Here is a 20,890-nt window from a genome sequence, read left to right on the forward strand (position 1 = left end):
ATATTTTGGTCAGAAGAAACCAGCACTGCTATTGGTAGGGAAGAGGATGTAAACAGTGATCTGTCACATGCTTTGATGACACAACCATCTGTGTCAGATGGATCTAAGTATTAAATTAACCCGAACTGAACTGATTGCATCAGTTAGCAGCACTGAACCAATAACTGATGCTATTGTTTTCTTGTGAGGAAATGTCTCTTTGGTCTAGTTGTAGCCCTGCACAGCCAAATACAGGTACAAGAATCATGATAATGATCCATTTTTTAAAATGTCTTTCTTTTTTTATTTTTCTTTGTTTTTCTGAATTGTTTTATTCAGGAACTGTAGTGATGGATAGTTCCAAATAAATGTAATGCCCATATAATCATAAAACTCATACTGTCTAGTCAAGTCATTTTTATTAATATAGCATCAAATCCCAACAGAAGCAATCTAAAGGCACTTTTCATAAAGAGCAGGTATAGACTGTATACAGACCCAATATTCCCCTTAGAATGAAAAAAACAACCACAAACTTCCTCTCCACACACTGCATCAAATCATGTTCCCAAGTTCAAAGCTCCAAACATTTAGTGATGAATAATTTATAACTGAAAATAAGACAATCTAAATGTTTTAGGCAGTTTGTGTACTTAATATGTTGCCTGTCATTTACATCAGACCATTGATTTGCAATCACATCACACCTACTGCAATATTGCCACACAAATCTCACTTTCACTAAGGAAAGACGTGTATATTATGGCAGAAGATAGAGTACTGATGTTATGTAACAAGTTTGAGAATAATATGAGCAGAAGACCCACAGATGAAACCTTACTGTCTGTTTTGCAAACAGGGCAAGGTTTTGATCACTGCATTTGCAGTCATAGCACAGAGGAGAAAAACTTTGAAGAGTGAGGAAGCAGGTTGAAGATCTTACTTTGTAGCATTGCATTACATCACATCACATCACTGGTGACTGCTCAAAGAAGACAATAACAGGGTCTGGTGCTGAAATGTTTCATTTTTGTCTTTTATTGCTTTTAAATCATTTTGATCAACAAAAGTTTATTTCTTACACAAAAAATACAACACAATAATCAAACATAAAGAGTTATATCACATCAGGATAAAAATATAGCTGAATATAGATTTGTAGAGACGAGTTTGTAGATGTAATTGTAGTTTCAAAGCGTGGCCACTAGATGTTACTAAAGAGCTTTATTTACTTAGTAGTTACTGGTTGTGGTCGTGACAGAACTTTGAGGAATAATATATATAATATATTTAAGAAAAATATGTTAAAAAACAGTTTGAGGGTCAAACTGGGTTAGATGGATTTGTTAGTAAAGGTGTGAGGGAATTTTAAACATTTAATCTGCCCTTGCACAATCTACTGGGTTGACAAAATTACATTTCATATGTTCTTAGTGAACTTCTAACAAAACTACTCCAGTTCTAAGTTCTAAACCTTCCAACCTCTTTATGTATGGCATGGGTCTGTGCAGCCCATTCAAACACACAGGCTAAAATGCACAGGTAGGGTCTTAGAAGACGCAGCTGGTATTTCATGTTAAGCAGAATTATACTTAATTGGTAAGAGCTAGCTACATATGTTCCCTTCTACGGTGAAATATAATATCAAATAGAAAAACTATTGACTAAAATATGCTGTAAAGATACTGTAGAGCATAGAAATCTAAAATAATGTCTTCCAGACAGGACAACTAAAGGAAGACCAGCTCCTTGTGTTTGAAAGACCCCACCCCCCTCCCACACACACACACACACACAGTCATAGACTAAACAACTGTAGATGATGACTGAGATGTTTGGAGGGCTTTGTTTCTTTGTCGGCAGCATCTGCAGCAAAGGATGGTCGTGGTGACGATGATGAGGAGCATTATGAGCAGGATGAAGAGTCCACCTACCAACGCTCCAAGACTCAACCCTGGAGGGACAGTGAGGGTCAGAGTTAATCAGAGGGATCTGGCTCATGTTACACTTTAAGGTACACTGTTGAGGTTTTGACCACATTATTGTGGATGCAAAAGCATATCTCTGCTGACCCAACATGTTGGTCAAATACCGATGCTTTGTCACGCCCTCTGGTGTCTTATGCAGACACATAACTCTCTGGTGTCTGTATAGCGACACACCGGGCTTTCACCCAAATTCAATGTAGACCCATTGGTGGCAGTATTACACGTTCAGAGTAACTGGTGTGGTTTGGTTAGGTTTAGGCACAAAAACCACTTGGTTAGGTTTAGGCACAAAAAACACTTGGTTAGGTTTAAGGAAAGATCGTGGTTTGGGTTAAAATGATTACTTGAAACATCATGGCAACAGTAAACACCACAACAAAAAGCTGTCTCAGGTTGTGGTTGGAAACATGATACCTATGGTTGGAAGTGGGAAGCAAACAGTGGCGTCCTGCAGCAAAGTCCACTTTTTGCATCTAACTATCTAGCCATCCGCTCAACCTGCCTCCTCCTTAAAAGGAAAACGTCACCGTATATAGATGTCATCAGTCTCATGGCATGGATGGGTTTACATTGGAGTTAGCTGAAAGCCCAGTGCGTCTCGTACAGACACTAAAGGGTGCCTTGTGCATTGGTATCAGATGCCGAGGGGCATGACAAAACATTAATATTCGATGCCCTGGGAATGAAAATAGGCCATCTGACCGTGGACAGATTAACCTGCGAGAGGCACCAGGACGAAAATTAGCAAAGTGGACTCTATTAACACCCCGCAACCCCCTACCCCCATGCAATGTGTACAGTCTTTCTATGCTGGAACACAATGTGGCCTCATTGTATGACACCTTGGATGATTCATAGATAATTCATGGATATAACATCCTTTCTTTAATTTCAAACTGAGAGACATGGAGAAGGCCTCACCCCTGGACCCCAAACTTAAACACTGTGACAAAGTGGAGATTGAATTGTTGGGTCTCACTAGCTGACCACATGTTTCAAGACTAAGAAAACTGAGCCCTTGGTTGCTCACACCTAAGGTGTGAATCTCCACCCATGGAACCAGCTTAACAAAACCAGAGAACCCCCTCTTCTCTCCCTCTTTCTCCTCATGGCTGCTGCTGGAGCAGTTCTCTGCTGGAGCAGCTCTCCACTCTCTTGTGTGGTCTGCTTACAGCAGACACACACAGAACTCTTTTCTTTATGGCAGAAGACACGAGAGCCTGCCTAAGATTCAGAAACTAAGTTTTCTAGTGCCAGCAGTTACCACACATGTCTGCTGGCTGATTTAACAAGTATAGGAGCCACAAAACAGAGTTAGCTTGCCGCTAACTCTGTAAAGACTTTACAAAGGAGTGACTGGGCCCTCTGACCTGCACAACTGAAGCACTGTCTACCCAGCAAAGGCTGCATCATTCCGTGGAGCCAAACTCCTCTCAGCCTGACTCCACCACAGATTGCCAGCTAAGAAGCAGCACGCCACAAAGCATCTCTTTCTTCAGGGACTTGGTAACAACTGGGCATAGCCTAGCAACATATAGTGAAGCATAGCACGGCTAAGCAAGAATGTTTAACTTAATCAATGTACTGTACATGTATTGATTTGGCTAAGGTTATTCACTGAACTATTATTGTGATGTCCTTGTTGTTCATAGTCAGGTTATTGCATAGCCACACCACTAGGTTAATGTTAGCATGCTTAACACATGTTACATCCAGTAACTAGGCCTTGCATGCAACTAACCTCTTCCTAACCTGGCACCTTTAGCCTAAACCAATTGGCCTTGAATAGAGAACCACACAGTTAAGAGGTTTAAAACCTAGCTTTGCAACTTTGGTTCAGGCAGCACATGCGGTTCAAGACACCACATGGTCTGGCCTTTTGTCCCTCTGCTTCCCTTTGTCAGCCATGTTGTCTGCATGCCATGTGCTCAGTCACCAGGTGACTGCAGCCATCTTGCCACACTCACACACGTACACTTGTATATAGGTACACTTAGCTAGATTAATACTGTGTGTTTTGCTCTTTTACCTTTTTGTTAAATAAATGCTTTTGGATATACCTGTTGTCTGTTTTAATGTTGCACAAAAATGAGTTTTGCCAACCTCTGCTCTGTGAAGAACTCCAAAATCCTTCAACCATACCTAGCTATTGATATGGTGATTTTGTTTATAGTTATTAGGTAAATTATTGATCAAAGTTCCAAATTGATAGATTAGTAAATTTTAAGACTGAATTGGCTATCTTTTTCCCTGAGTCCAGGGTGGTGCCCTGTTATTATAAATTTTTATTAATAATTTTATTGATTTTAATAATTAATAATTATCCTGATAATCATTAATTATTGCTGATAGCCAAACTTGTAGCCAAGGCCCAACAAATTGGTGCCATCCCATGTGAGGCTCCTCTGATATCAGCCTTTTTTGCAATATTTATACACGATTATTAATAATTTTTCGTAAATTTCAATTTTTGAAATTTTGACTTCTCTAAGGCTCTGCCAAGCATATACAGTGTGCTAGTGTATTATATACAGTGTGCACTAGTGGTTGTGTTAGCAGAGAGTTGTTAGCATTTTGCATGCTGGTTGTTTAGCCCCCTAACACAATAACCAGCTATTACTCACCAGAAGTGCTGAAGCCACCTCACTAACATCCTAATAGGATATGTTGTAGAGTAATTAGCATAAGCACTAACTGGTTGTTACTCACCTAGGTGCTAGAGTCACCATTAGGGTCCTGTCAGGGCAAGATAGGTTGCACTTTTGAGTAACCAACTGTGTAAGTCACAGGTCTATCTCTCACCTGTGCATTCTTGCAGCATTAGCAGTTGTACCACAACATATTGTTAGAGCCACCATGTACTGTGCATTTACTACAAGTACAATGAGTCCACCAGTCATCCCACGTGGCTGGAGCCATAGCTCCCCAGAGGCCAGATGACTAAGACATGCAGGATGTCGTCGCTGCCCTCCTCCACCTCTCCATAGAGGAACAGGAGACTCTCAACTGCTACAGTATTAGCGACTGTGATTATTTATTACAGGGAATGGTTGAGTATGCCTACAACCCAGCCGGGAAGCCCAGGCGCACCATCCCAGACCTGTTTGGCGAGATGTTTCACCTCCATCAGCGCAGAACCCAGCTGCTAGCCGCAGAGCGCCAAGCACAGCTGCTAACCGCAGAGCACCAAGCACAGCTGAGCCAGCTGCCACACAGCTACCAGGCTGTACTAGAGGAGAATCGCAGGCTGCGTTAAGACTGGTAGGCACTACGGAGATACTGTGGTTGCAGGATGCCAACAGAACCCTGCACCCACAGATCCAGTCTGTTTAGACCAGAGCCGAGGACAGTCACAAAGAGGGTCAGACCGGACACATGAGCATCGCTGCCGACATGGCCACCCAGGAGCCAAGTGATGTTCCTGACCTCAAAGAGGTCCCTCCTCCCAGTGCAACCAGCCGAAGCCTGCCCAGAGAAGCCCTACAGGTAAAGGAGCAGATTACCCCAGTCCACCAGGTCTAGTAGCCCAGCAATCCCTGGTGGTGCAGTCTCCGACCTCAACAGTCCAGACAACTGCCAAGTGCCTCCATCAGCCCACCCCATGGATGCAGGTGCCCCACATTCCAAGGGTGCACCCCCCTCAATCCTCAACCACATCCCCTCATGTCCAGATCGAAGGGGGGAGGATCACGCACCGCCTGAGTGACTCTGGAGTCTCTGATGTTGCAGACAGTCCGCCACCACATCTATGCCAATGCTTGCGCACTTGAAAGCTCGAGTCCCTCCCAAATGACGTTGACTGCTTCGACTCAGATAGTCAAGATTCAGACATCGATGACTATCTCCAAGTTGAATGCTACCTGGGTGAGGTAACTTACCCAGGTAGCATTCGACCTGCTAGGGGGCAAGAAGAGATGCTGGAGTCCTGTGGATCCACACCTCAGGAAATGCCAACCTAGCGCTGGAAGGCAACAAGATGCCTCGCGTCAAGATGGACGGCAGAACAGGACCTCCCAGGTGCCAACCACCTCATCAGTGGGGTGGGAAACGAAACCACAGGGGTGATGACCAAAACCACTTCTTCAGCTCTTTCCACTCCATAGATGCATAGAGCAGCCTCCACACCGAAAGGGGGTGGAGCCATCGTAGTAGCGTCCCCTCCAGTTAGGTGTAGTGTACTGTAACCACAACCTCAGTATGCACTAATGCTTACTACCACTCCCTCCAGTACCATGGTCACTGTCAGTTTGTAGTTTGTTTTCCCCATAACCTTTGCATGCCTTAGATACTATGTCAGGTTTGATGTCAGGTGTAACATAGGTGAGTAGGTAAGTTAGACTAAGTCCTTAGATCTACTACTACTGTTATGCAACCTTCACAGACACATCCGACATATAGTTTTTGCATTGCACTTACAATCCAGTTACAACTAGGATTCACACACCTCACAGGTACATTCAACACACACGGGCCAGACTGGATTCCCTCCTTCCCATCCAGCCCATCAGTCTGTGCCACTCTTCTGGCTAACCCCAACCTCTTTCAGGAGTGAGCCTATTAACCTAACCACCTCTCCTTTTTCCTTTTCTTTTCTATCATGACTTTGTGTTGTGTTATTGGTGATAACCAAAGAGCAGCAAAAGGATTGTGTTTGTTAATACTGAATGTACAGATATTTGTTAGAACACTGCCCAGACTCTGCCTCTGTAACTAGCCAGACTTTGCCTCAGACTTTGCCTCAGTAGCTGCCCAGGCAAGCCTCTGTGAACTCTGAACTATGCGCTATATGGACTGTTTCAACCCTTTCTTGTTCTCAGGAATATACGGACTGTTCCAGCCTCCCACCTGTCTCAGGAGCACATGGACTGTGTAACCACCAGGTTACTTCCAACCCACAGGGACGTTTCGGCCCTTGGTTTACTCTGAAGATTGTGGCCAGCACCCCACTCTTCAGACCAAAGGGTGGATGTTGGGCCTCAACCATGGGGTCACACAAACAAAGGCCTACATGTAAACTCTGAGTCCTGGCCACAAGGAGCCTCTTTTCCTTTGTTCCCCTGAAACAAAGGAACAGCGCCAAAATGCTGCTCACAGACTCCATTTCCAATGATGCTTTGCAATTTCGCACCTAGGTGCTAAACAGAAAATGGTCCCAACAAACAGTCAGGAGTGCAGAGACGCTCCTGCACAAAGGAGTGTCATGATGACACAGCCGTGACATCACTGTCCCTTTAAAACCTGAGGACAGACAGAGAAACATGCATTCATTGTGAACCGAGCTGGGGGGAAGTCTGTCCCGCCGTGAGCTAGCTTCACTAAAGGGGGTACCCCACCCACTTGTTTTCCCCACCGACTAGAAGTCTCTCCCCTCGCTGGACGAGACAAGACTTCACCGTGTTCACCCAAACACCATCCCTGGATCCAAGAGAGACCGCTGCTGCAACCAGCGCTCTCATTTTCCCTGCAGAAGGAAGAAAAGGATTTTCTTCAGGAAGATGCAGATAACTTCTCTGCCCCACTCTTCTTCAACTGAGTCGACTGCTGTTTTCTCTGCCACACCACCGAGGAGCAGCTTGCCGTAAAACCATGCCGATAGCGCAAGGACAGCCCCCGTCAGCATCCTAGCCAAGAAACTGAGCCGGACCGAAAGAAGGACTTAACACACACCTTGCTCACTTTCTGAAGCAACCCAGTAAGAGGCTTAAGTCTGGGCAGAGACAGGGTTATAGTGTGTTAGTTTCAGCTTCAGTGCTGTTGTTAGCTTTTAGCTTTTTAAGCTTTATGGCTATTGTTTTGTTGTATCGATTGATGGACCGCCAAGTCTATTTGTTCTGCCACACTCTGCGGAATATTTAAAGTTTGCTGCCTGTTTAGTTGTGTTCACCACGCTAGACTGTCCTGTGTTTGTGCCACCTTGAGTGAGAAAATAAGTTGCTTTGTCAATCAGAAACCATACAACGTGTGTTACAGATTGCCGTCCTTATGCACGCTCTCTGTGGACAAAGGAACAGCTTCTCTCCCCCTCACGGTTGCATCCCTCCTCTTTCTTCCCTCTCTTGCGACTAAACCACACACAAGCGCGTACACACGCATGTATACACACACATCTTCTTATACATCTGACAGTCAGATAACGTTGGACAAAGTGTGGTTCTGTCCAGCCTTATCCGCCATCAGACACGTGTGTTTTCCACAGAATTGGGTGAGTGCAAGACACCGTCCACCAGGCGACGCTGTCTTGCTATTATCTAACCAAGACACCGCCGTCACTTCCGCCATTTGGTTCTCGCGAGACGTGACTTCCTCCTCTAGTCACGTCTGCGTCCCAAACGACGTCATCACGCCAGATCACGTCACCATCTTGTCACACACACACACACACACACGCTTTCACCTGTATGTGTTCAATCCTGTACATAGCTGTTTGTGTTTGCTTATGTAGAAGACTACCTTTTTTGGTTATTGGTCCCGGTTTCCGAGTGGTGCCCCATATTAGTTAATTCATATTAATAATTCTATTAATTTTATAATTAATAATTATCTCTGATGATTATTGCTAATAACCAACCATGCTCCTCACAGATCTGAAAGTTGTGTCCCTCCCGTTAGGTTCTTTAACAGTTGGTGCCCGAATTATTGATTAATATTAACAATATCTTGATTTCATAATTCATAATTATCTATGATAATTATTAATTATTACTAATAACCAAACACTCTCCTACCAGTACCAAAAGAACAGACCTCCTGAGAAATCATTTCCGACCAATAACTGAGTTATGGCCTGAACTAAAAGCATAAATGACCTCTGGGGTTATTTGAACCAGGAGAAAGATCAACAACTCAATAAACATGAACAGAGAACTCTCCCCTTTTGGGCATCTTATCTTACCAGACCAGAGTCATAAACTCTAAGTCACATTCCTGACTTTTGTGAAGAACCCCTGCAAATCAGAGCCAAACCTGAATTTCATGTCAATGAAATGTCTAATCATTATGCAAGTTATGTAATGTTATTTGTCATGTAAATACAAGAAGAATTGTATAACTTTGATAGTTGTGTGATTTCATCTCATGGTCTTCTCATATAATCTCAAATAATCTTGCTTTTAATTTGACAAGTTTACATTATTAATTTCTAGTCGACATTGTGGGTGTATGTGATGTGCTATTGTGTATAGCTTTGTATAAAATGTCCTGTTTGTATTTTGCTTTGTACTGTTTGTTGTTATGCTGTTATATGTTTTATTTGTAAGGGACTGCAGATGAAAGCTTTAAAGCTAACATATGACAATACTGCCCCCAATATTTAAAAAAATGAATTTCTTTTGTTAATGTTGAGTTAGAGTCAATAATCTGGTGAAGAATGCCGTAGTTTTCACAGAGGAGTTTAAACTCCTTTGCCGTATACACCATCAGAAACAACTAACTGGCTTCTTGAGTCCCAGTATGGCTGAACAGGAAGGGGAAGCTCTCACCTGTGATCTTGCCAGCTCTGCTGAATAGTCTTTTGGAGAAGGCGTAACTCGTCTTTTGTGTTAATGTAGTTCCATATACTTCTGGTCACTGAAATGTAGCTGAGCACGGACACGCACTCTAAGCCATCCATCTCTGGAGCACTATCACTCAGCTATGCTGTTGACAATGTGTCTGGCAGCTCCATGTCCTTTCCCCTCCTGTACCCAACAGTGAGGTCATACCACTGTCATATCCTCGAGTGGCTTGTGGTCATTGTAGATTGTAACATGTTTACCAAATATGTAGTAATGAAACTTGATACATGCATGGACAATTGTTAGCATCTCCTTTTCAACTTGTATATATCCTTTTTCAGGATCTGTCAATGACCACCAAGACCATAACTGCTGGCATCACAGAATATTTCCACATGCTCAGTTGAATCATAACATTGGAGCACTGGAGGATGTGTGCACAGTTTTTGAGCCCCTCAAAATCTTGCTGCTGTGCTGACTGCCGTGTAAACTCAACATTGCTTTTGAGGAGCTGCAGATAGTGGGGCATCTTCTTTGATAAAGTTTGGAATGAAATTTGAAAGATATGTCACGAAACCCTGGAAACAGCGGATTCCATCTTTGTCAGTTGATGCTGCCATGCACCAAACTGCTTCCACTTTCCCTGAGTCTGGTTTCAGACCATTGGCAGTCAATGAATGTCCAATATAAGACACTTCAGCTTGGTGCACATGTCACTTATTGAAGTTCAGTTTCACATTGTAGCTTGTGGCTCTCTGTATGACTTTGTACTGGATTCCATCATACTGCGTCTCTGTGCACTGCAATCAGAATATCATCCATTATGGCTGTTGCTCCATTAATGCCCTCGAGCATTTCATTCATGATGTGCTGGAAAATTTCAGACACATATAAGTCTAAATGGAAGCCTGTGCCATCTGAACTTCCCTATGGGTGTGTTGAAGGTTGTGAGGAAGGATGAGGCTTAATTCAGTTTGAACTGGAGAAATCCTCTACTGTGTGAATTGTGTAATGTGTAGTTCTATGACTTTGTTAAGATCGCTGGGATCTATGCAAATCCTGATCTTCTCCACATGCACGACTGCCACCATGGAACCCACTCTGTAGGTTGGTGTATTTTGGTGATGTAGCCATTTTCCTCCATTTCATGGAAATTAGTGCTGCTGGTTGCTGGTTGCTGATTGCCTACGCACAGGATGCACTACATCTTTTGCATCAGCGTCAATTTTTATTGTGTATTTACCTGGCAGAGTTCCTTTTACACAAGCTAACTCAATCATCCAGGCCTTCTGGAACCTTTTGTGCTTGTGATGTCATTTACAGTGTCCACTTTGTGTCTGTCAGTAGTGTTCTGCAGAGCATCCAAATGAACAATCGAGGCTAGGTCTTAACTGTAGCTCCATTGAGCACATTTTCCTGAGGTATCTCCACAATTTCAAATTCTGTATTTGCATCACGGTTCTTGTATTTCACCAGCAGATTCACTGCTGTGACTGGTCTCAGACCAGTGAGACTTTGAATAGGTATCTATAGGTGTCTTGTAGAGCATTTCAGCTTGCCTGAGCGCATGAGTCTCCGATAACTGTCCAGCATTAGTATATTGCACCTTGCACCGGTATCTATCCTAATGAGATGTATACTGCCCATTTGTCACTTGCTAGTATTGCTACAGGGGATTGAGTCTGCCTCTACATACACTGTGTTGACTGCACATTTTTGACAAACAGCCAGTGATTTGTGGCAATAGGAGCATACAGAGCCTTTGGCACTTCTTTATTCCAGCTGTGTTGGGGGTGTTTACTACATCTTGGACAGTTTTTTTTTCATTGGCTTGGTACTGGTCTGTGATTGATGTGCTTGGATATTCTGGATTGTGTATTTTCTTATCTGATGCTGTGTTGTCACTGTTGCTGTCACTGTTGGTTTTTGTGACATTTCATATTGCTGGGGAATTTCTATTGCTTTAGCCAACGTTAGGTTTTCACCTTTATCAAGCAGTCTTTCGTGCAAACGCTTTTCATGGACTCCAACAGCATAAATTATCATTGTCCAGATCAGCATATTCACAATCCATTAGCAGTAGCCTCAAATCTTTCATAGAGTGGTCAAAACTCTCAGACACACATTGTTTCCTTTGTTTGCAGTGATGCCTAGCTAGTCTTTTGTTTTTTCTTGATCTGATATAACTAGCAAACTTGTGCAGCACTTTTTCCAGGTCTTCTTTCTCTCTTTCACCCCAGCCTAGCATTTTGTATATCTCTCTGCCTTGCTCACCGATCCATGTTCCCAGCCAGCCTGCATGTTGTTTAGCCAACTGCTCCGAGGACCGTCAAATACAAATACTACATGACTTCGGAGTCTCTCGAACTCTTGATTAATCACTGGCATCCCAATCTATTTTCGGATGCTCAGACTGTGTGGTAGCCATGGCTTTACCTCTTCTGTGCATGACAGATTTCCGTAACTTCTGACACCACGTAAGATATTGAGAGTGTGAGAGAAGACACTTAAGCTACAGCTAACTCTCTGCACTGGCAGACTACTACTTTCCTGTGGCGCAATCAGGTAATTTCCTCTACTGCATCAGTTTAGTATCTCGGTGACTCGCCATGAGCCACAGTGCGGGATGGCGCACAGTTAAGGGTGTGGTGATTTTCAATCCAGTAGTGCACTGCAATCTGGGTGCAAAGAATGAGTCACTCAGAGCAAGTTGAAAGCTTGGCGCACTTCTTTTCCACAGTACTTTGTCATTTTATTTGGTGAACATGTGCCCATATAAACCTCCCTGAAATAAGACAAACTTTTTAATTCATGTTTGACTCATATTTCCTTTTACAATTTTTGGTTATGACTGTAGCATTATCTGCTTTTGTTATTAATATCTCAACTCGTGGGGCACCATTCTTTTGTTGAAGGGAACACATATGTTTAATTGATCAGTCTCAAATTAATTGTAAGTTTGTTTCAAAACTCTGTCTGCTGTGCTCAAAGGAAACCACAACAATAACTTCTTAAGATGAATTAAGACATTTATTAACACCTTAATAATATATGATGATGAGAATAATAAAACCAAAGAATAGTAAGGCCTTCAAATGATAACAGGAACTTTAAGTTCTGCCAAGAGATGGGGAAAATGAGTAAGGTTTTTTAAGAAGGACTGTGTCCTGGAGAGATCTTTGTAGCTGCTGTGAGCAGAAGTCCCGCTCAAGCATCGTCTTTCTCTCTCTAGCTGCTCTGACTCTCTTGCTGGCGAGAACCATTATTTTGGTTGAGCACAAAGGAATGGGAGATGCCTTTTGGCTTTTTATCAGTTTCTGAAGTCTTGGGCGTGTTGAAAACTTTCTCACGCCAAAGTTCTAATGAATATTAATTTTCTTTGTTCTTAATTGAAAAATGTGGTGTTACTGAGTTATGATTTACTAATCCTTCCTCTTAGGGAATTAAACTTAGGGTTTACGCACATAATTACACTGAAAGCGTCTTTATGGCCCACCTTCATGTCAAAATTGTAGATATCAGTTTACTGTAAGACTATTCAGAAAACAAAGTTTAGCAGCATTTCTTAATTCCTCATTCAGCATACCATTCCTGATTAATCTAACTATTGAGTATACTAATATAAGGAAGTAAAATTAAAACAACAATTAGGTGATTGGAAACATAACATTTCTGTAGCGACTAGATTAAACGTTCAGTATTACCTGGATTCAAACGTAAATTCAACATAACTCTTACTTCATAATATAAAAACATTCAATACGACTTGTCTAATTTAACGATCAAAATATAATTTGGCTAATACTTGTAGTACATGCAAAAAGGTTAAACAGTTTAGGTGATTTTAAACTTAAAAATTAAATGCAGTTCATATACCGTAAAAAGACTTTGCTATAAAAGTCAACAGGGGGCAATGTTGTCACATGATGAAAAATATAATAAAATTGAATTTTAATATTTTAACAATGATTCAAGTAATGCTCAGGTCCTTGCTTCACATTAATTCAGGCATTGGCTTAAAGAAAGGGCTAAAAGGGAATCTACCAGTGTTAAGTCATTCAGGAATGTACTCTCAAATTTACAACAGTCCATGTGTAGATAAGTGAGACCCAAAAAGAGTCTTAACAGTCCAGAGTTCCTGTTTGTGTGGAGTTATCTGGTCCTTTCTCTAGTTCAGATTATCCCAAAGGTCATTTATGCTTTTAGTTCAGGTGATAATTTAGTTTGCCATCTGGCTTTTCCAAGAATTTTGACACATTGTTCGATTCTGGTCGGTGTCATGTTGTCAGACCCCCACTTGGGCTAAGATGTCAGTTTGTGTAGGTCTTGGGTGAGACACTACCCCATGTCTCTGTGGAATTGAAATAGGAAAACAAGTCTGTCTTCCTTTATCAGGAATAAAAATATTAGTTCAGAAACTCTTCAAAACTCCTCATAAAGTCAACACAACAGCAACAATTATGGACCAAACTGTGACACATTTGATTTGTTTTCACACAAACAGCATTCAGTGACTACATTCATTCATTCAGTGTGTTTGGCAAGAGGCAACATTAAATGTGATGTTGACAAGAACTTGTAGCCAAATGCAACTGACAGTATGAGAGTAAAGTCTGTTTTTTGTTTGTTAGAGTTGTTTTGTGCATAGTCGATTTTTACTGCATTAGAGAATTTACAATACTTTTTTTGTTTTCTTTACAGCAATATTCTAATGTACCGTATTGATACTGTATTACAGTATTATAAAGTACTGTAGTTTGTATTTAATTTAAGAAAAGACAAAATTGTCAAAAATAAAGCCCACTGAATGTTTTCCTGCTGCGTTTCCATGACTTGTTCCTGTACAATACTCTGTAGTACGTTCTATAGAGAACTAAAAATCTTACTGTATTTACACAATATACACATTTTTTAAACTATCAATCATTAAAAAAAAACAACATATATACAATAATTTAACCTCACAGCCTGCCATAAAATGATCAGCGTTTGTTGCCTGTTGTTAGTGCTCTGTGTTCGTCCTGCATTATACAAAGGAGGAGGGTCTAGCTAATGTTAGCTGTCTCTTCATGGGTCCAGAAGTGGTAACCAAGTGTGCCACTAGTGCACCTGGCCATGAAAATACCAAAGGTGCCCGCAGCACGCTGCACAGGGCGCACTTGACAGTGATCTGTGCTGCAGTGCTGGGTTCACAAAAATAGGGCCTATGGTGTTGGTCACACCCACATGCACCTGTGCCAGGGATTAATACTTGTGTCTGTGCCTGTGCCTCGTTACAAGAAAATAGGGCCACCAAAATTCACTGTGTTCATTCTTAAGGTCTAACAAATGTGTGGAATTCATTTCAGTCCTCATAAATTATTTGAAAAGCAGATTTTTTAGTACATCCAAGTTTATTAGCTTGTAGTCTTCTTTTTCCCTGCCTTTGTTGGCACATTGCTGCAAAACCATTGGCAGGAATACTAGAGTTCAGAAACTACAGAGAAAATGGATGATTTTTTTTCCATGTGTAGCATGTGTTCTTCATTTTTTGGGCTTTCATTTTGACTTGGAGGTGTGTTACTTTGAGTGGCATACCATGAATACTTCATCTACAGAGATGAAAAAATGTGCACTACAATGTCAAGGTGTATTCAAAAAATCTGTTGCCATCAGCCTTTATTGCATCTTTAGTACTTTCATATGTCTTTTCCAACTTTTCCAACCTGGTTAAGCCACTCCATGGTTTTGTTATACACAAACTTAACATGCGCATAAAACATGATGGTGTAATTGTACCTGGATTCAAACAATTTAAAAAAATTTTAAAAATGGCTTTGCAGATGTTTTACAAGGTAAGAAATGCTTTAATCTTGTTTGTCAGGCCCAGTGTGTTTGGGTGATACACACTGAATGTAAACAAAACTAACAACATACTTTGGGGACATTTTTTTAAGCACACCAGACAAAAGCACCATCCATAAAAGCCACAAGCAGAACTCATGACCTGAGAGTACAGTACAGTATTTCTACTGTTTTTGGCTATTTATCCAGCACCTGGACTACAAAAACTAAAACATAGTCATCTCAGGGATCAAAGAAAGGTCACATTATTACCTTGTACTGACCATTATGTGTCCATTCAGATGCCCATACCCTGTGTAGTGTATACAGTGTGTGTGTGTACCTTGTCCAGGTGTACATTGCTGGATGCTCCAGGCTCCCTGCTGGGAGTTTTTGGGTCTGGAGGGGATGAAAGCTGCCACCATGAAGCAGTAACTCTGTCCTGCATCCAGCCCCGACACCTCTGCTATACTGGAGTTAGATATGATGTCTCTCTGCCCGGTAAAAATAGGAAATATAACAAACACTCACTTAAACATCTATACATCTATCTAACTCACCATTCTGACATTTAGACGCTCAGAAATTCTTGATGTGACTACTGCATTTATATAGTAAAAAATGAAAATTGAAAAGACAAATCTAAGTATATTTCTGATATCAAACCAGATTGTGATGCTGCTCTATTTTAGTATGAACCTTTTTTTATTTTCAGTGTTTATACCTTAACATTGAACGGCCTTCCACATGTGTCTGTTTTTCAAAGACAATACTGGATCTTATATATACTGTAAGTAAGTAAGTATATATATACATATACTGTAAGTAAGTAAGTAGTAAGTAGTAACAATCTTATAGTCACTGTACATGAATGCATTTAAAATTTACATTTTTAAAGTTAATATTTTCTTTTCAAAGTATGTATACATATTTTGAATTCTTAAGCATGTCAATATGTGAAGTTTGTCATTGTTTGCTTCCTTAAGATTTTTACTGTTGATATTGTTCCTTTTATTTCAGAAGTGATTCATGTTTACAATGATCTTTCCAAATAGGTTTTTACTGAATACAATTATTCATTCCTTATAAAAGAAAAAAATGATCATGAATACAATACTTTATAAATAGTATGGTAAACCCATATTCTAAGGTCAACTGTAGACAAACATGGAAATAAGATTGGCTTATGTATAACTATTTAGAGATAAAAGAGATTAAAATGAGATGTGTTTTGGAAAATGAGGTAGAATTTTGTAATTTTGAAAAATAGTCACTCAGAGATGAAAGATTGTATTTTGAAAAACATGCTGGAAGTTGTTTGCACGGCAGAACTGTTCTGCAGTGATTGGGCTCAGGTGCAGCCAGTAGGCCCCCAAATGCATGGCCAGGTTGGGATAAAGTTGCTTGGATGTTCATGAAACTTGGTGGGTTCACTGCTCTCATGATGCTGGTCATAAAACATATTTATACATTTGTTTTCACTAGACAGGAAGTCAGCCATTTTGAACACGTTTTATGCCTTTGGATGCGTGAAAACTCATGAAACTTTGCACCTATGTTCAAACTAGTAAATATTGTGATTAATATCACAACTGGGCTTGGGCATGGCACATCAGTTCTATAGTGCCCCCTAATTACTTTTAGCATTTTTGAGGTGCTAGGAATGCTTGAAAACTCACAAAACTCTGCACATGCATCAGAAGTGGCGAAACTTGACATTGGATATGGGTCTTGGGCATGGGTGTGGCAAAATGGCTCAAAGGTGCCTCCTAGAAAACGTCAAAGGTAGAAAATTTGGTAGGCAGACCATCTCCAGACTTTAAAAAAGCCTCTTGCCATACCCTAAATCCAACAGTCAGTCCACTATTTTGAATCTACTTTGCATTTTTTTCATAAAGTGAAGCCATTGACAGGTGTTATACTTTAACAAACTCCTCCCAGAGATTTAACCCAAACAACTTCAAATTTGGTAGGTGACATATAAAAACCTTTGCAATGTTAAATTGTGGAGCTTTTTAGTTTTCATGGAATGCCCTAGGCGTGGCTTGCCGGTGAAGTTTGCCCAAAACATGTTCAGGGCATTAAACAGGAAGTTGCTGTAACTTTACTTTACATTGTCCAATCTGCCCCAGATTTCTCATGTTTGATAAGAGTACAGGCCTGAACACATTTACATGCTCACATTGAGTCATAGTCATAATGGCAACAGGAAGTCAGCTTTATGTGACAAACATCATCCAATTGATAATTCCTATCAACATGGTGGGGTCTACACATGATATATAGCAACATGACGTATAATTAGTGGGTGTTCTCTAATGCTACATAGTGGACACTTATGTAGTATTGCCTACGTGCAACAGGAAGTGAGGCTTAAATGACACATAGTTCATCAAATGTATACATAATTTCCAATGAGTCATCACCAGCACCACTACTGCACACCAGAAATAATATTTTACCCATTCACACAGTGTCAGATAATCCTGAAAATTCAGAGCCGTGAAAATAAATCTACAGTAGCAATACTACCGCTGCCCGAGGGCCCGAGCACCGAACAGTCCAAAAGAAATGCATTTTTGAGGGGCTAAACGTGCTCTCAACTTACAAAACTTTGTACATATGTCAGAAGTTGTGAAAAATGTTATGGGTCTTGGCCATGGGCATGGAAAAATGGCTCAAGGGCAACCCCTAGAAAATTTCAAATTTGAAGCCCCTCCCTCAAAATTGTCATACATCAGCGTAATTTGGTAGGGACATGTATCATGGCCAGACAAACATAAAGCCTCCTGTGAGCCATACCCTAAATCCAACAGGAAGTCAGCCATTTTGAATTTAATTTGCAATTTTTGCACAATTGTTTTTTGCAGACCTTGTGTTTTAATAAACTCCTCCTAGAGATTTAACCTGACAGACTTTAAATTTGGTCAGTGTCATCTAAAGATGTTTGCAATTAAAAGTTATTAAAGTTTTCAATTAACACTGTTGCCATGGCGACATGGCAAACTTTGCTGTTCATGAAACAGGAAGTTGTTATAACTTAAACATACATTGTCCAATCTGCCCCAAATTTCTCACACTTGATAAGAGTGCCAACCTGAATGCATCTACATGTCAGTCCAGACTCATAGTCATAGCGCCACCTACTGGCAAGAGGAAGTTACAGGTGCTGTTCTTTTATGACCTCTGCCTTGCCGGTTGAACACACCACACACTTCAAATCTGGTCAGAAAAGCCCTAAGACCTTGATGATGATATATTGTGAAGACCGTGAGTTTTCATGTAACACTGTTGCCATGGTGACACAGCGAATTTCGATGTATCGTCATTGCAAAACAAACTGGTTTAACTCCACTCACTAACTAACTCTGGTCTAACTCTAACTCACTCTACTCCAGGTTTTGCCATTTGTAGGTGTTGTATTTTAACAAACTCCTCCTACAGACTTAAGCCAAGAGACTTCAGATCGGGATAGTGTCATCTAAAGAACTTTGCAATGAAAAGTTATCAAAACTTGACTTTTCATCGAATGCCCTTGACGTGGCGATGTGGTGAACTTCAGTGTTTCTCGATGAAGCAGGAAGTTGTTGTAACTTGAATGTACATTGGCTAACCTGTACAAAATTTCTCATGCTTGATAAGAGTCCCAGCCTGACCACATCTACATGTCAATATTGGATCATACTCATAGTGCCACCTATTGACAACAGGAAGTCATCCTTATAGGACAAACATCATCTGATTTTGCACCAAACAGTGTGAAGGCCCTCTTGTAATTAGGGCCCAAGTATCAAATGATGCAAAGGTCCTATCGTATCTGAGAGAATCCTTCTTCTTTTTCTTCTTCTTCTTCACAATGAAACAATTTTTTTGAGGGGCTAAACATGCTTGAAAACTCACAAAACTTTGCACGCCTGTTCGAATGAGTAAGTACTTTGATTTGTTATCTCAAATGGGCTTGTGTGACACGGCAGCTCTATAGCACCCCTAATTACGTTTGACATTTCTGAGGTGCCAAGAATCTTTGAAAACTCATGAAGCTTAGCACATCCATCAGAATTGGTGAAACGTGATATTGGATATGGGTTTTTGGCCTGGGTGTTCTAAAATGGATCAAGGGCGCCCCCTGTAAAATTTAAAATTAAAAGCCCCCACCGTTAAATTTGATGTAGATGAACAAAATTTGGTAGGCACATGTATCATGTCCAGATTCACAAAAAAGCCTCTGGAGCCATACCCTAATTCCAATAGGAAGTCGGCCATTTTGAATATACTGTGCAATTTTTGCACAGTTTTTGCTATTTGTAGACATTGTATTTTAACCAACTCCTCCTAGAGAATTAACCCAAACGTGTAAATAAACTCACTCACTGTTTTAACCACACCCTTGACCTTGTTCTGACATATGGCATAGAAACTGAACATTTAATAGTCTTTCCACAAAATCCTATTTTATCAGACCATTACTTAATAACTCTTGAATTTCTGTTACTGGACTACAAGCCATTAGAAAAGAAAGAAAAAATGTCTTCACTAGATGTTTATCTGATAGTGCTGTAGCTAATTTCAAGGAAGTGATTCCATCAGCATTGAGTTTAATGCCATATCACAATACAACAGAGGATGCCTATGCTAATTTTAGTCCCTCCCAAACTGATCATTTTGTTGATAGTGCTGCAGGCTCACTGCAAATGACACTTGACTCCATAATCCTGCTAAAAAAGAATATAATAAAACAAAAGAGATAAGCACCATGGTATAACTCTCAAACCCCCAAAAATTAAAGCAAACATTGAAAAAACTTGAAAGTATATGGCGTTCCATCACACTGGAAGAATCTCGCTTAGTCTGGCAAAATATTCTTAAAACATATAGGAAGGCCCTTTGTAATGCCTTCTAGTACTCATCAGTAATAGAGGAGAATAAAAACAGCCCCAGGTTCCTTTACAGCACTTTGCCCTGGCTGACAGAGTCATAACTCTATTGATCCATGTATTCCCATATCTTTCAGTGGTAATGAATTCATGAGCTTCTTTAATGATAAAATTCTAAATATTAGAGACAAAATGAATTAACTCCTGCCCTCAACAGCCACCAATTTATCCCCAAACACAGGAAACTTAGAAACAGGTGGAATACCTGATATATATTTAGACTGTTTTTCTCCAATCGACCTTACTGAACCAACTTCAACAATTTCTTCATCTAAATAATCAACATGTCTCTTAGAATCAATCCCAGCAAGGCTGATTAAGGAAGTCTGACCTTTAGTTAGTACTTCTTTACTAGATATTATCAATCTGTCTTTATCAACAGGCTATGTAGCACAGTCCTTTCAAGCAGCTGTAATTAAACCTCTTCTTAAAAAGCCTACTCTTGATTCAGGCATTTAGCCAACTACAGACTTGTATCTAACCTTCCCTTTCTCTCTAATATCCTTGAGAAAGCAGTTGTTAATCAGTTGTGTGACTTTCTACTTGGGATGTGCAGAGAGCCCAGTATTTGTATTTGTATCTGTATTTGTGGAGGCAGAAAAACTATTCGTATTCAAATAAAAGTGGGAAGAGGCTTGAAAATCCTGTTTTTGTTTTTATTACGATTTAAATT

General features: G+C 40.6%; 1 protein-coding gene across 1 annotated transcript in view; it reads right to left on the reverse strand.

The window, feature by feature from the left end:
- Positions 1 to 445: 445 nt before the first annotated feature.
- LOC121908813 (tissue factor-like) overlaps positions 446 to 20,890 on the reverse strand; it is a 32,568-nt gene continuing 12,123 nt past the window's right edge. The window contains exons 6-7 of the mRNA XM_042429114.1: positions 15,627 to 15,777; positions 446 to 1,933 (exon numbers count right to left, since the gene is read on the reverse strand). Coding sequence (XP_042285048.1) covers positions 1,785 to 1,933; positions 15,627 to 15,777 — 300 coding nt within the window. The 3' untranslated portion in view covers positions 446 to 1,784. The remainder of the gene's footprint in view (positions 1,934 to 15,626; positions 15,778 to 20,890) is intronic.

This window comes from Thunnus maccoyii, chromosome 12 (genome assembly GCF_910596095.1).
Source record: "Thunnus maccoyii chromosome 12, fThuMac1.1, whole genome shotgun sequence".
NCBI classification, from domain to species: Eukaryota; Metazoa; Chordata; class Actinopteri; order Scombriformes; family Scombridae; genus Thunnus; species Thunnus maccoyii.